Source organism: Nilaparvata lugens, chromosome X (genome assembly GCF_014356525.2).
Source record: "Nilaparvata lugens isolate BPH chromosome X, ASM1435652v1, whole genome shotgun sequence".
Lineage (NCBI taxonomy): Eukaryota > Metazoa > Arthropoda > Insecta > Hemiptera > Delphacidae > Nilaparvata > Nilaparvata lugens.
In genome coordinates, this window is record NC_052518.1 from 33,210,514 (window position 1) to 33,223,736 (window position 13,223).

General features: G+C 36.1%; 1 protein-coding gene across 2 annotated transcripts in view; it reads right to left on the reverse strand.

The window, feature by feature from the left end:
* LOC111057290 (transketolase-like protein 2) overlaps positions 1-13,223 on the reverse strand; it is a 67,213-nt gene that overhangs the window by 1,835 nt on the left and 52,155 nt on the right. For both annotated transcript variants that reach the window (XM_022344715.2, XM_022344716.2), the window contains exon 10: positions 10,451-10,682. In XM_022344715.2, the coding sequence (XP_022200407.1) occupies positions 10,451-10,682 (232 nt within the window). The remainder of the gene's footprint in view (positions 1-10,450; positions 10,683-13,223) is intronic.

Genomic DNA, 13,223 nt, shown 5'->3' on the forward strand with positions numbered 1-13,223 from the left:
TAATAATAATAATAATAATAATTTGTATTTCCATTAGGATGTATACAAAATAACAAGAAACACTAATATAGAATAATATTAATTACACTGTATAAATAGTTAAGTGATACAAAGGGCTGTAGATAGCGTATGTCGTGGGAAAAAAATATCACTTCTGCACACAAAAACATCTGAAAGGAAATAATTCCTTCCGAGGCAAAGGCCTATATGGGAGTCCCAGCACAAAAAATTAAACCAGAAACACTCTTATAATTTATATATGAAATAATAAACTGAGGTAAACTGAGGTAAACTGATGTATTATTTACATTAATTAGTGAATGTTTGATTTAATTTGTTACTTAGTAGTAACGGTGCTTGTTTGGACTACAACTTACTAATTATGTGTTATTGATATTATTCAGAATCAGTCCTTTATAATTATACACTATTGGAATCGACTGTAGATTTCGGAGTCTGAGAAAATTAGAATCTCCTCAGGGTGGGCGGTCGTCTCCGTCACTCTTCGTTATCGTTTTATCGTTTGAAAGCAAACATCCAATGCTTCTACCTAAATCTTGTCATCTCAGTGAAGTCATAATGCGATCAATTTCATTGTGATTATCTCCATACGGGTCCTCGCACCACTCAAGCTATCATATCTCGTAAATTTTGGATTACCTCTGCACGCAGTCTCATTGTTCATCGAATTCGTAAGTGCATTCGTTGTACACTTATGCGTTCGCGAACCACACAACCAATAATGTCTGATTTGCCTGATTTTCGCGTTAATATATCACCTGTTTTCACGTATGTAGGAGTAGATTTCGCAGGGTCATTATTACAAAGGCCAGCCCTCTGAGAAATGCTAAAACATACAAGGGCTACTTATGTCTATTCATATGCTTAGCTGTTAAGGCTGTGCATTTGGAATTTGTTACTGCTTCAACTACAGAGGCTTTTCTAGCAGTATTCGACCGTTTCACGGCCAGAAGTGGTCTAGCATCGAATATGTACTCAGATAATGGTCTGAATTTTGTTGGTGCAGCTAAACTTCTCTCAGAAGTCTATAAGATGTTATCTGAAAATAACAATGAAATTCAGGATGCTCTTGCAAAACGCCTAGTAACAAGGCAAACAAAATTTCGGAGGCATTTGGGAGGCAAACATAAAATCAGCAAAATTCCTACTGAAAAATAAAATTGGTAACTCCTGTATGGCTTATGGGGAGTACTCTACATTATTTTGTCGTATTGAGTCTATTTTAAATAGTCGTCCACTATTAGAATCATCACCAGATCCGAATGAAGACATTCTTCTATTCTCGCCTGGACATTTTCTTACTCGGCGCCCTCTATTACAACCACTTGAAGTTCAACTGGATGATTCACCACCAGTTCATTTACGCTGGACTTGACTTCGTCAATTGATTCAAGGATTTTGGCGTATACCTTTCTGGAGTAAAAACTCTGATCCCCTTAAAAGTGGGTCAAATTGTAATTTTGAAAAATATCAACACTGTACCTACTCTGTGGCCTCTCGGGCGTATAGAACAAATACATCCTGGACTTGACAATGTAACTCGTGTAGCAAGTGTGCGTACCTCCACTGGACTGATTAAGCGACCTGTTAATCGCGTAATTATTCTACCAATTCATCAACTTTCTGTGTGTGTATATATATCCTAAACGGACTTATCATTAGGATATATTTCTTAGTTTTAGTGTTACGAATTTTATTGTGTCTTGTATGAACTTTTATTCACTTTTCATAGAATGAACCTTGGGTCATTCTAGGTGGGCGGTATGTTAAGGATTGTTATTTAAAATTTGATACGTATTCCCGCTCCTTCCTTTCCTAGCGCTATCACAAACTTAGTGCCACTTTAATGAACTATTACCAGCAGTGTGAACGTCAAGTGACGCTGTCTTCTTGTAGCGGAAGATGCGTCTACTCCAGCCAGTTGCTCTGCAATGAGCCCTGATACAACATGTCTCTATAAACTTCAACGTTACCGCCTTGCCGGTCCCACCTTTTAAAGGTAATTCCTTTTTCGCCCCACCCGGATGTAATGAGAAGGTTTTCGTGCGTCATATGGAGGCCGAAAGTGATTGTTTTCTGACCAGGCCGGTAAAAGTTTTACGGCCCTAGGGCTGTAAAGTAACCTTGAAGTCAGCTGATTCTGATTTGATGTGTACGTTTTTACAAAATAGTTTATGAAACGGAATCAGTTTATGCAACTAGGATTGGATAAAGTATTTTGCAAAATGATACTATCATTCTATTTGGATGAATGAAATACAAATTAGATATATTATAGACTATTCAAATTCGATTTTCAGAGTAGGATAGAACTTCTAACCTCAACTTCCGATTGTAAGCATTGTTGACATCCAGATTGTCCAAATTTCAAGTGCGCTAAAACAGCTGATCCAAAAAATTATCGTTATTTGTGTTTATTATTGAAGAATCAGAACATTCATAATAATATCATCTTATTGCCATTTAAAAGAATAAAAAAGTATAAACTCAACCTCCCACATAAAAACATAATTGAACATAATATTTTAGGTTGTTTAGACAAAGTGAATTCTACCCATCTCAAGTACTGCGTTTACCACTAAACCTGGTGGATAATTTTTGAACTACTTGAAACTACTAAAACCAACCAATTTTTTCGGACATGTTATTCATTATCAAAATTTGGGAACAGAATGGTTTGGGCCATGCCTATTGTTTTTTCCCGATCATATTCATAGGATTTGTAATTGTATTCACTGAAAATGAAAAAAAATACTTGGAGAATTTCCTGATATTCAGATTACCTCACATTTGCTAGAGCTATGACCTTCCAGTTTTGCTTTCGGAAGTGCCTAATAAACAAATATTCTCATATATTGAAATTGAATGTATATATATATATATTGTTTTATTTTTTTGTGTGGCGAAAAATAGCGTTCGCACCACGGGCAAAAATGTGTTTCCGGCTCTCAATCTTTTCTAGTCCGAGGCCTACGGCCTCGGACTTGAAAACCGATTTCGAGCCGGAAAAGTCTCATTTTCGGCCCTAGGTGCAAAATATACTATTGTTATCTCATGTACTATAAGCGTGAGACTTCGGTCCTCCAAAGTTGTCTGAATCTCGTAACCATAGTTACCATTCGTTTTTTTCTTGTGGGAAGTTATGCAGCTCAAGACAGTTGGATCTAGAGTACTGCTGAATTTCGGAGATTGCTCGATGGAGATTTTCATTCTCTTTCTTCAACACTTTAATCTCTGAATCCTGTGCTTCAATTCTTTGAAATCACATAGTCATTTGCACTTGTTCAAGTTTGAGCTGTTCCAGAATGCTTTCGAAGTTTATGTTCATGTCTCCGATCATTATTGCTAGTTGCCAAGGATGACTTCATCGGGCTTCAAATGAGGTTCGAGAGTCAGACTCTGTCTCTTTTCCTGAGTACAATTAGCACACCGCCATGTCTTACTGTTGGTTGAATATTTAATCTCCGCGACTTTCATGTTGACGCAACTAACACTCACTGCATTTAACTTCGACATCACTTCTAACTCTAAGAGACTTACTGCACACTTTGCTCGACATATTCATTTTTATAGTCTTCAGTTTAAAAAAAAAATATGAATCGAACTCCGATTATAAACAATAATTTCTATACGAGTAGAATGAAATAACCGTAATGGTTAGCAACACAGCTCTATCATTTACTGATAAAGGAGCGCCGATCAACCGCTTCGCTTGACTGCTCATCATCTACTCATTCAAATCTAAAATCAAATTTTAGTTTTTCAAGTGTTAGTAAACACTAATAGTGAATTCTACTCACATATTTACAACTTTGAACAAGGAAATGTGATCAGTCGTATTTTTAATGTACTCATTTATTCCATTTCTGTATAATTTATTTATTGGTATCTTTAAATGAGAATATATTTGAAACGGTTTGAGCTATCGACGTGCGGTTTTCACCATTAATTTTCTCTTGAAATTCTGTTGGATTTCAAGATTCAATTTGAATGCATAAGTCAAACATGTTCAACATCTCATTGATTCAAGAAAACTTGAGGATCAAGTTTTGAATCAACAAAACTTAATGATGGGTCCACACAAGGGTATATAGGAGGTTGCATTGATCCCATGGAGAACGTAGCTATGGTGTGACGTCATGCTCCGACCTCTCGGCTCGGCAGTCAAACACAAAAATGCCCAACTTTGAGCCTTCATAGCAAATAAAACATCACTACTACACAGATGTGACATCAACATTTTCAGCATTTTATCCACTTTGAATCTTACTACAATACAGTTTTTTTTAAATCCTATAAATGCTTCTAGCGGCACTATAGATTGACGCTTGACAAAGAAAAAATATTTTATGAGATGCTGTTTGTTAATCATAGCTGTGATGTATAGAGTGTGGTTCCTACTATTGCGATATAATAAAATATGCAACGTACAGATCACTCATAGCAATGCAAACTTCATTTTATGAAAGCAGCCAATCTATAGTGAGATTCATTTCAAACCATCAGCATTTCATATATAAATGCTTACCATTCAATCAATGCTGACAGTTTGAAGCAAATCTTACTGTCGCGATCGCGATAGTTTTTTGTTTTTTTATAGCTCTACATCCCATTGTGGGCTTTGGCCTCCTCCACAACATTCATCCAAACATTTCTATCCATTATAAATCCTCTCCATCCTCTATAACCCATCCTTATCAAATTATCCCTTATCTCATCTTCCCATCGTATTCTTGGTCTTCCTTGTTTTCTTCTCGAGTGAAGCTTCTCTTTAAGCGCTATTTTTGGAATTCTGGTTTCATCCATCCTATAAATATGTCCGAAACATCTTATTGTCTGTGCCTTTATGAAGCGTACTATACTACAGCCTTTTATTAATATTTCAAGTTCATCATTGTTTCTCCTTCTCCACTCTTCTCCTTCTTTAACTGGACCGTACCGCGATCGCGATAGTATTGCTGAGGTTGGTAGCGCTGGCTACCCTGCATGGTTTACTGAAAGAGTGCTCTGTTGAATATACAATTTTTAAATAGTTTGTTCTGATATTGATAAAGTAAGCTATGGCCAAGTGTATTAGTGATCAGTGAGTTACCTGAATTGTCTATCCAAACGATGTAAACCGGTGAGTTGAATGAATTACATGAGCGAAACACAACACACAATGCTTGGTTAGCTTTGAAATCCATTATTAGTTCCAGTTTTCACTTGTCAAATTTTACGTGAAGTCAACAAACTGTTTGTGTTAAACTGATAGTGTTTTGTCAGCAACCTGTACAACAGAGTTGAGGACCCGGTGCAATCAGCTGTTATTGCGGGCGCTTGTCTTATTGTTACCATAGCAACGAGTCAAAAACAATATTCCACTGTGAGCTGCTACTTGTCCTTGAAGATGTATGCGTGCGCACACTGACTGCTACCGTTCTGTCACTAGCCTGCAGCCGCGAAAGTGAAAGTCGATCGACGTGAGCATTATCAATATTCAGATAAGAAGCGGGATTTTGAGCGAGCCTTTTGAAAAACGTTTTCCACTGTCACGAGAAATAATAATTGACATTTTTCATTCTTATCCACCTGTTTTCTATAGCCTACCACTGTTCCTTCTCATTCCTTTCATTATTCAGGAGCTTCCGCAGATACCTTGCCTTGAATGCTCTCTTGGCACTCTTTGCCTGTCCTGCCCAATTTTTCCCCAATTTAATCAATAAAACAAAACGACTACTGTTTTGAATCAACTTCTCCAATATAAATAAAATAAAACTTCATTATGAATTGCGAAATAAAGAAATTTAAAACACAGAGAGGAGCTATCGCTATTGAGATTGATGGTTATAAGTTCAGGAAAGATCGAGCCATGGCGAATGGAAGAGTGTCGTTCAGATGCCTTAAAATCGGATGCTCAATGACGTTGAAGACTAACGCCGAGATGGAAAATGTATTAGAAACAAATGGGTCGCACAATCATAATGATTCAGTTTTGAATACTACGAGTGAAGATGGTGTGAATGACGTTTCCATCCGTGAACGAATGTCTTATGCTGCAGTCCTTTCTTCTCCACCTAGTTCTTCTCCAATGATGCGTGATATGGGAGTAAATACACCCAATGCCAGAACTGTGTCGCCAGGAGGTGAGACTAACATTCGTACTGTTGAGCTACTCCAGCAACGAGACGACTTAATTTATTTGTCAGCCAGTCATGAGATGCAGATTGAATCACTCAATCAAAAACTAAATTCGCAAGCGGAGTTTATTAATTCAATAACTTCGAAATTTGAAGAAAAAAATTTCCACCTTAAACGAAGGATTGAGTCCATGTCAGTGTCGATAGAAACATTGGAGTCGGACAATACTGCTCTGAGAAATGAATCTCTATCATCGAAAGGAGAAGCGGAGAAATGGAGGGAAATGTACGAGGAATTATTGAAATCTAAAACCGTTGATCCACCTTCTCAACGAAACTACAATCATATTATCATCGGAGAAGCGGAAACCGCCAAGGCCAGCGAGAAGAGTTTTTCCCGCCAAAATAGACATTCCAGATCGTTGCAGAGAGGAACAAATAGGCGAGTTGCTGTTTTCTCCGATAGTCAAGGTCGGGATTTCTCGAGATTTCTGTCTACACGTATGGACGAGGATACTGTGATCACTGGAAACGTGTACAGTGGTGCTCCAGTGCAACATATTGCCGAAATGATCAGCTCTGACAAGGATCTTGAGAAGTTCACAATGAAAGACTTTGTTGTTCTGCTGGGTGGAACTAATAATTATGATTCGCTGTCTTCTGAATTGGATGTAGACTTAGTTGTGAATACAGTTGAAAGAATTATTAGAAGTACAAACTCAACAAATCTAATATTGTGTACAATTCCATATAGATACGATCTGCATGAGAACAATATCGTCAATAGACTTATTAAGATAACTAATACTAAGATTAGGTATATAGCCCGCAGTTCCAAAACAATGCTGCTTGACTTATATTACTATAATCGCAGGTCCCACACACGTCAAGGGTTGCATCTGAATAGAGCCGGTAAAGTACATGCTTGTAGAGAGTTGTCTACTCTCATTTTGAGCAGAAATAGCAATCATGATGCTGTTCTTCCAGTTACGACCAATAGCACTAGCATTGTAGTCAATAAATCTATGCCATATGTAAGTAGAAATATTAAAGAAGTTTCGGGTAGATCTCAATTATTGGCGAAGAGCTTGAGCTTGAATTCGAGGGTAGATTGTAATAATAGTGTGTTGACTGTTGACAAAAATTTTTTGGATCAGACCAGGAGGAGGTATCTCAGTCTGTAGTAGAACTAATGGGTCCTGCTGTCATGAGTAACAGGGAAAATATCAAGCCAAGCCTCTGTGACCTGAAAATGTGCTTAATCAATGCTCAGAGTCTGAGAAATAAAATAAGTGAACTGGAGCATTTATGTTACTCTAGTAATATTGATATCCTATGTATTGTTGAGCATTGGCTACTTGATGGAGAAATAGAATTTTATGGCAAGTTAGGTGATTTGGATATTGTCAGTCATTTTTGTAGGAAAACCCCTTGGGGTGGAGCATCAGTCTACTTTAATAGCAGACTCTCCTTAACTGTAAATCCATTGGAATTAAGTGTTTTTGTGTTGAGGGTGTTGCAGAGTTTGCAGGTTTATCTGTTGCTGAATTATCACTGGTAGTGGTTGCTATGTATAGGCCTCCAGGTGGTGATGTTAACTTGTTTTTCAATAAGCTGGAACAATGCCTGACCTATTTACTATCAGCTGGCCTATTTCTTCTTGTTGGCACAGATCATAATTTCAATACAGTATACTCTCCCAATGAAATGAAGGACTTTATACATTTGATTCAGGGCTTTGGTATGCATAGCACAGTACAGGAGGCGACTAGGGGAAATGCATCTCTAGATTCTATCTTGACCAACCTCAAAAATGACAGCTACTCTGTTAATGTTAGTGGTAACCAGATATCAGATCACAAACATGTATTTATGGATGTCAAACTGGCATATCTGGATAATCTGCCTAGGATGAGTAAATCCTTCAAGTTTAGGACTATGAGTGAAAGTGCTACTATATTATTTGGTGCTGCATTGCAGTCCAACATTGGGGTATGGTTAAATATTGTAAGAGAATTACCAGGCAAGGAAATGTTTAATATTTTCTTTTTAAAGTTTAATGAATTATTCAACTCTTTTTTCCCACTCAAGTCAAAAAATGTGAACATAAAATATAGTAGAGCTCCAATGAAATTAGGTAGACCTAGCAGACCAAAAGTTGACTGGTACAGTCCCGAGATGGCCAGACTCAGAGATTTTATAATGATTGTATGTGACTTGGCCAAAATCAATCCCAACTTGATGAGCCTGTTGCGTAACCTTAGGCGCGAATATCGCTCAAAAATAAAAATTGCCAAACTAAATGCCAATGCCGAGTTTATTATTGAATCATCTAACCCAAGCAAAGCTGCATGGAGTCTAATAAATCAGCATAGATCTCCCTCAGAAATGAAAGATGATTCTTTTGCATCAGCTGACGAATTCAACAATTACTTTGTTAAATCAGTGGAAAAACTTGTTAATGAAATACAATTGAATTTAGATGATACTCCTATAAACCATACTCTGTTGCCTAGTGTTGTCTCTTCATTTAGTTGGAGTCCAGTAAGTGATCAGGATGTAATAGATGCAACCAAAAATTTGAAAAAAGGTAACACAAGAGATATATATGGAATGACACCTAATTTTATGAAACAAATAATGCCGATTCTCGCTCCCTTGCTGGCATTCTTGTTTAATACATGCATATCAGAAGGCATTTTTCCTGACCAGCTGAAACTCTCTAGAACAGTACCAATTTTCAAAAAGGGTGTACGAAATAATACTTCTAGCTATAGGCCCATTTCTATCATTCCTATGATTGCCAAAATATTCGAGTACATTTTATTTCACCAATTGTACAACTACCTTGAAAAGCATCATCATTTGGTATCAGCTCAGTTTGGTTTCAGGAAAAAAAAGTCAACGGTGTTGGCTGTTGAATCCCTTGTCCAGCATATTTTAAATCGTTTTGAAACCAGGGAATCTACCTGCGCCTTACTATGTGACTTATCGCGTGCATTTGAGTGCATTCCACATGATATTCTCCTCTTGAAGTTAAAGTATTATGGTCTTAAAGATGATGCGCTCAGGTTGACTGAATCCTATTTGGCAGATAGACAACAGATAGTGAGCTGGAACGGTGTTGACTCCCCACCACTGCCTGTTAGAAGGGGAGTTCCACAGGGTTCAGTTTTGGGGCCTTTACTTTTCATTGTTTCAATAAACGATCTGTTCTATTGTTTATCTGGTAGGGCTTTGATGTTTGCCGACGATACCACTATTTATGCATCCAGTTCCACAGTAGACCTTGCAAGAAACTCAGTTCTTGATCATTACAATAAAGCTAAAAAATGGTTCTCTATTAACAAACTTGTTTTAAATGAAACTAAAACACAGGAAATCACATTTTCATTAAACAATGCTAGCGGGACAGACAACCCAGTTAAACTACTGGGTTTCATGCTGGATTCTAAACTATTATGGGAACATCATGTTGAAATGATTTGCTCTAAGCTAAGCAGAAATATATTTCTATTGAGGAGACTAAAATGTGAGTTGCCTGATAATTATGTTAAACAAGCTTATTATGCTTTTTTCCATTCAATCCTGTCTTATGGTATCAGGTTATGGGGCCATTCCTCAGGTGTAAAAAAATATTAGTTTTACAGAAGAAAGCAGTCAGAATAATAAGCAATGCAGATTACCTAGATCATTGTAAACCTCTATTCAAGGAAAATTCAATATTAACAGTTTTCAATGAATTTCTGTATCAGTGCTTGAAAGAGATAAAATTGAGGGAAAATGTACTGACGGTTGCCAGTGATATTCACAATTATCCGACTAGGGCCAGTGGAGATCTGCATGTACCTAGGTGCAGACTCAGCAAATCTCTTTCGAGTTTTCCAATAGTGGGGATAAAATTTTTCAACCTTTTACCAGCCTCCTTCCGTACCCTTCCCCTGCCTGTATTCCTCAGACATTTAAGAAAATGGCTCATAGTAAATCCATTCTACTCTTTAGAGGAATTCAGGACAGTGGTAGGTAGATTAAATTATTAATGTCAACTATTACATGAAATAGTTAATTATAACGTAGCCCTATTATGGGTGAACTATTGAATGCTATTACTGTAATTGATATTGTTGTCTTTACTCATTTTAAGGATTTTTTATTATGTATTTTGACCTAATTATGATTTTATAATGCATTTTCCCATATTATGTGATCGTTGAAAATTTATAAACTATCAATTTATACTGTCTTTTAAGTCTGACACCAGACCTGAGCCAGCCAGGTCACTCGATATTATGATTATTATTATACTGTACCTTCCGGGTAATGGTCTTCCACCACGACGATTCTACCCTTGCACTGCTTGGCGTTGGCAATTATGGTGGCTTGATCAATGGGCTTGATGGTGAAGGGATCTATGACCCGAGCTCCAATGCCGGCAGATGCCAGCTGCTCGCTAGCAGCCAGGACTTCGTACAGTGTCACTCCTGCGCCAATCAACAACACCTCATCCTTCTGGCTGCTCTTCACAACCTTCGCCTTGCCGATCTATAACACATACATCTCATGGCCTTCAAACAACTTGTCAACACACATTGTAAGCTACACGCTACACCTACTATAAGTATTATCACATGCTGTAAATTATGTATAAATATTTATGTATTCGTGGTACAGTGATAGAGTGGACATTACTGTCCCAACTTCGCCACGTCAACAAATAAAAAAGAAACATTCTACTGTATAAACTCTAGTTATACAGTCCCTGTCCTGTAGCTTTACCTACCGATGAGGGCCACTACAGTTCAATACTACAAATTCAAAAACATCGAACATTTCTCAAAAGTTTCCAAGAAGCATAATCCTATAAAACTAATAATTAGGCACATTTCAGTTATTTCGAATTTTAACGTAAATTTACTCATTCAGTAGATAAATAGAATTCAATAAGAATCAGACTTGATTTGTAAGTAGTGTTCACTTTTCGTTTCCAACACAGTTTCCATCTCATATTAACCATGAAACTTTGCCAGCGCTTGTTGGATCAACGATTGGTCAACAATTCCTTGTGAACTAGTCACTTAAGTCTAGTTACTAGTTAGTTTCTATGTCTCTATCAAATGAATAAAAGTCGAGAAATTTTCATGACATGAAAAAATAGCCAATCGAGAAAAGTTTCTGTTTTTGATAATTTAGTGAATACATTGTGTATGAAATGTGAGGATTAATCTTAATTTATTTTTAAATTTACTTGAGACTAAGTCTTTTTGCAGAAATTCTGCAGAGCGTTACACATGACTACATGCGCGCGCTTCTACCATGCTAAGCAGGCGCTGAAGGAATAAGGAGTTCCAGAAGAGGAGCAAGATGACGAAAGTTTTGTAGGAAGCTTCCTCCTTCATTTATAGGGACGGTCGAACCTAATGCTTCTGCAAAAGCATGGATATCATCCGCGAACCATAATTGTCTACGTTTCAAAGACACGTGGGCAAAGCTAAAAGTTTACTACTGTACTATACATGCCATCACTCATGTAATGAGGTAAAGACAAGCAGGAGGTAAGACATAATTCAATCACAATAATAGGTTTGAAATTGTAAGAAGAGAGGTAAATAAAGTGGTGCACATGCGCTCTGCTTTTCTTTACGTTTTAAAACAGCTTACTAAACCGACAGGACAGCCTACGACAGAAATAAAAAAACTTTGAATGTAAAACTTTTTTTCTCTATTTTTTCAGATTATTATTTTTGGTTTTCATTTTTTATTACTTATGCTTACTTTAAAGAACTTTTTTCTGTTCAATGATGCTCCTGTAATGCGGGAGTGACCTTGTTATCAAGGTCATTTGCATGCAGTGTTTTATATCATACAATGTATTTTTCATTTCTATGATTATGTATCTATATTTCAATCATTACCTAATTCATCCACCAATACTTTCTCATATAAATTCACAAAGAGGGATCAGTTAGAAAATGGTGGTAGACTATTGACAGTGTGAAACGACCTTCAACTTAACATGTAGTGAAAAAGTTATTATTATTCATCATAACTAACCTATTGAATGATGTCTTCAAACTGATGAGTACAAAAATATGAAACAATGTGTACATTTCAATATTCATAGTTATTGTGATTCATTTACTATTAAATAAATCTGACAACATTGTTAAATTTATTAGAATAATCATTATTTTATTGGTGGATGAAATCATATTTTTGCCTTACATCATTAGAGGAGCTTGTAGATTGTTTGATAGCACTATTATAGGTTATAATAGCGAAGATTATGGTAAAGAACATGAATTTATACCAGTGTCACAAGCAAAAATCTATGAACATTTTTAATTAACAATTATTATTAACAAAAAAGAATTATCACATCTAAATAGGTTCTAAAATTGAAAATCTACCCATTTGATGAGATATTCAGGACGTAAATTCAAATTTTGTACTAAGCATGTGAGCCTTTTTATATAATTTTAATTAAAAAATCGTAATTTAAATTATTACTGGAGATATAAAACTATTTTAAAATGAATGCTGACATTTTATTAATTCTTTCATACAATAGCTACAATAATAAAAAAATCTTTCATGATAAACTCCGCATTACTTACTTAGACAAGTACCATATTTACATTATATTCTACTGTTTATTATGCTAAATTGAATGTAATCCATTTATAAAGGTACTTTACACAGAATATTAGTTATGCTATTCTTAGTAATTTGGAGAAATATTTTCCCAACATGTATTTCTGGATTTGATGTCTAATGAATGATTCCTAAACAAACTTGAGGAAATCGTGTTTCAGTTTATGTAGTATTGTGAATATTGAATTAGGAATAAAAAGTCATTGGCAAGTCTGGAATTTCATGCGAGCACAGTAACATAATTTATTCAAATAACATAAGGGGATTCACGGTCAAGTAGCATACAATATTTTTCGCCAGTAAGTAAGTAATATGCAATTGAGCAAACAACAAGTAACTGAATACGAAACTAAAACATATCCCATATTCAAAAGATCAAAACTTTAAAAAAGTTGTGAATAGAAACACCTGATTGAACTTCTTATTAATTGC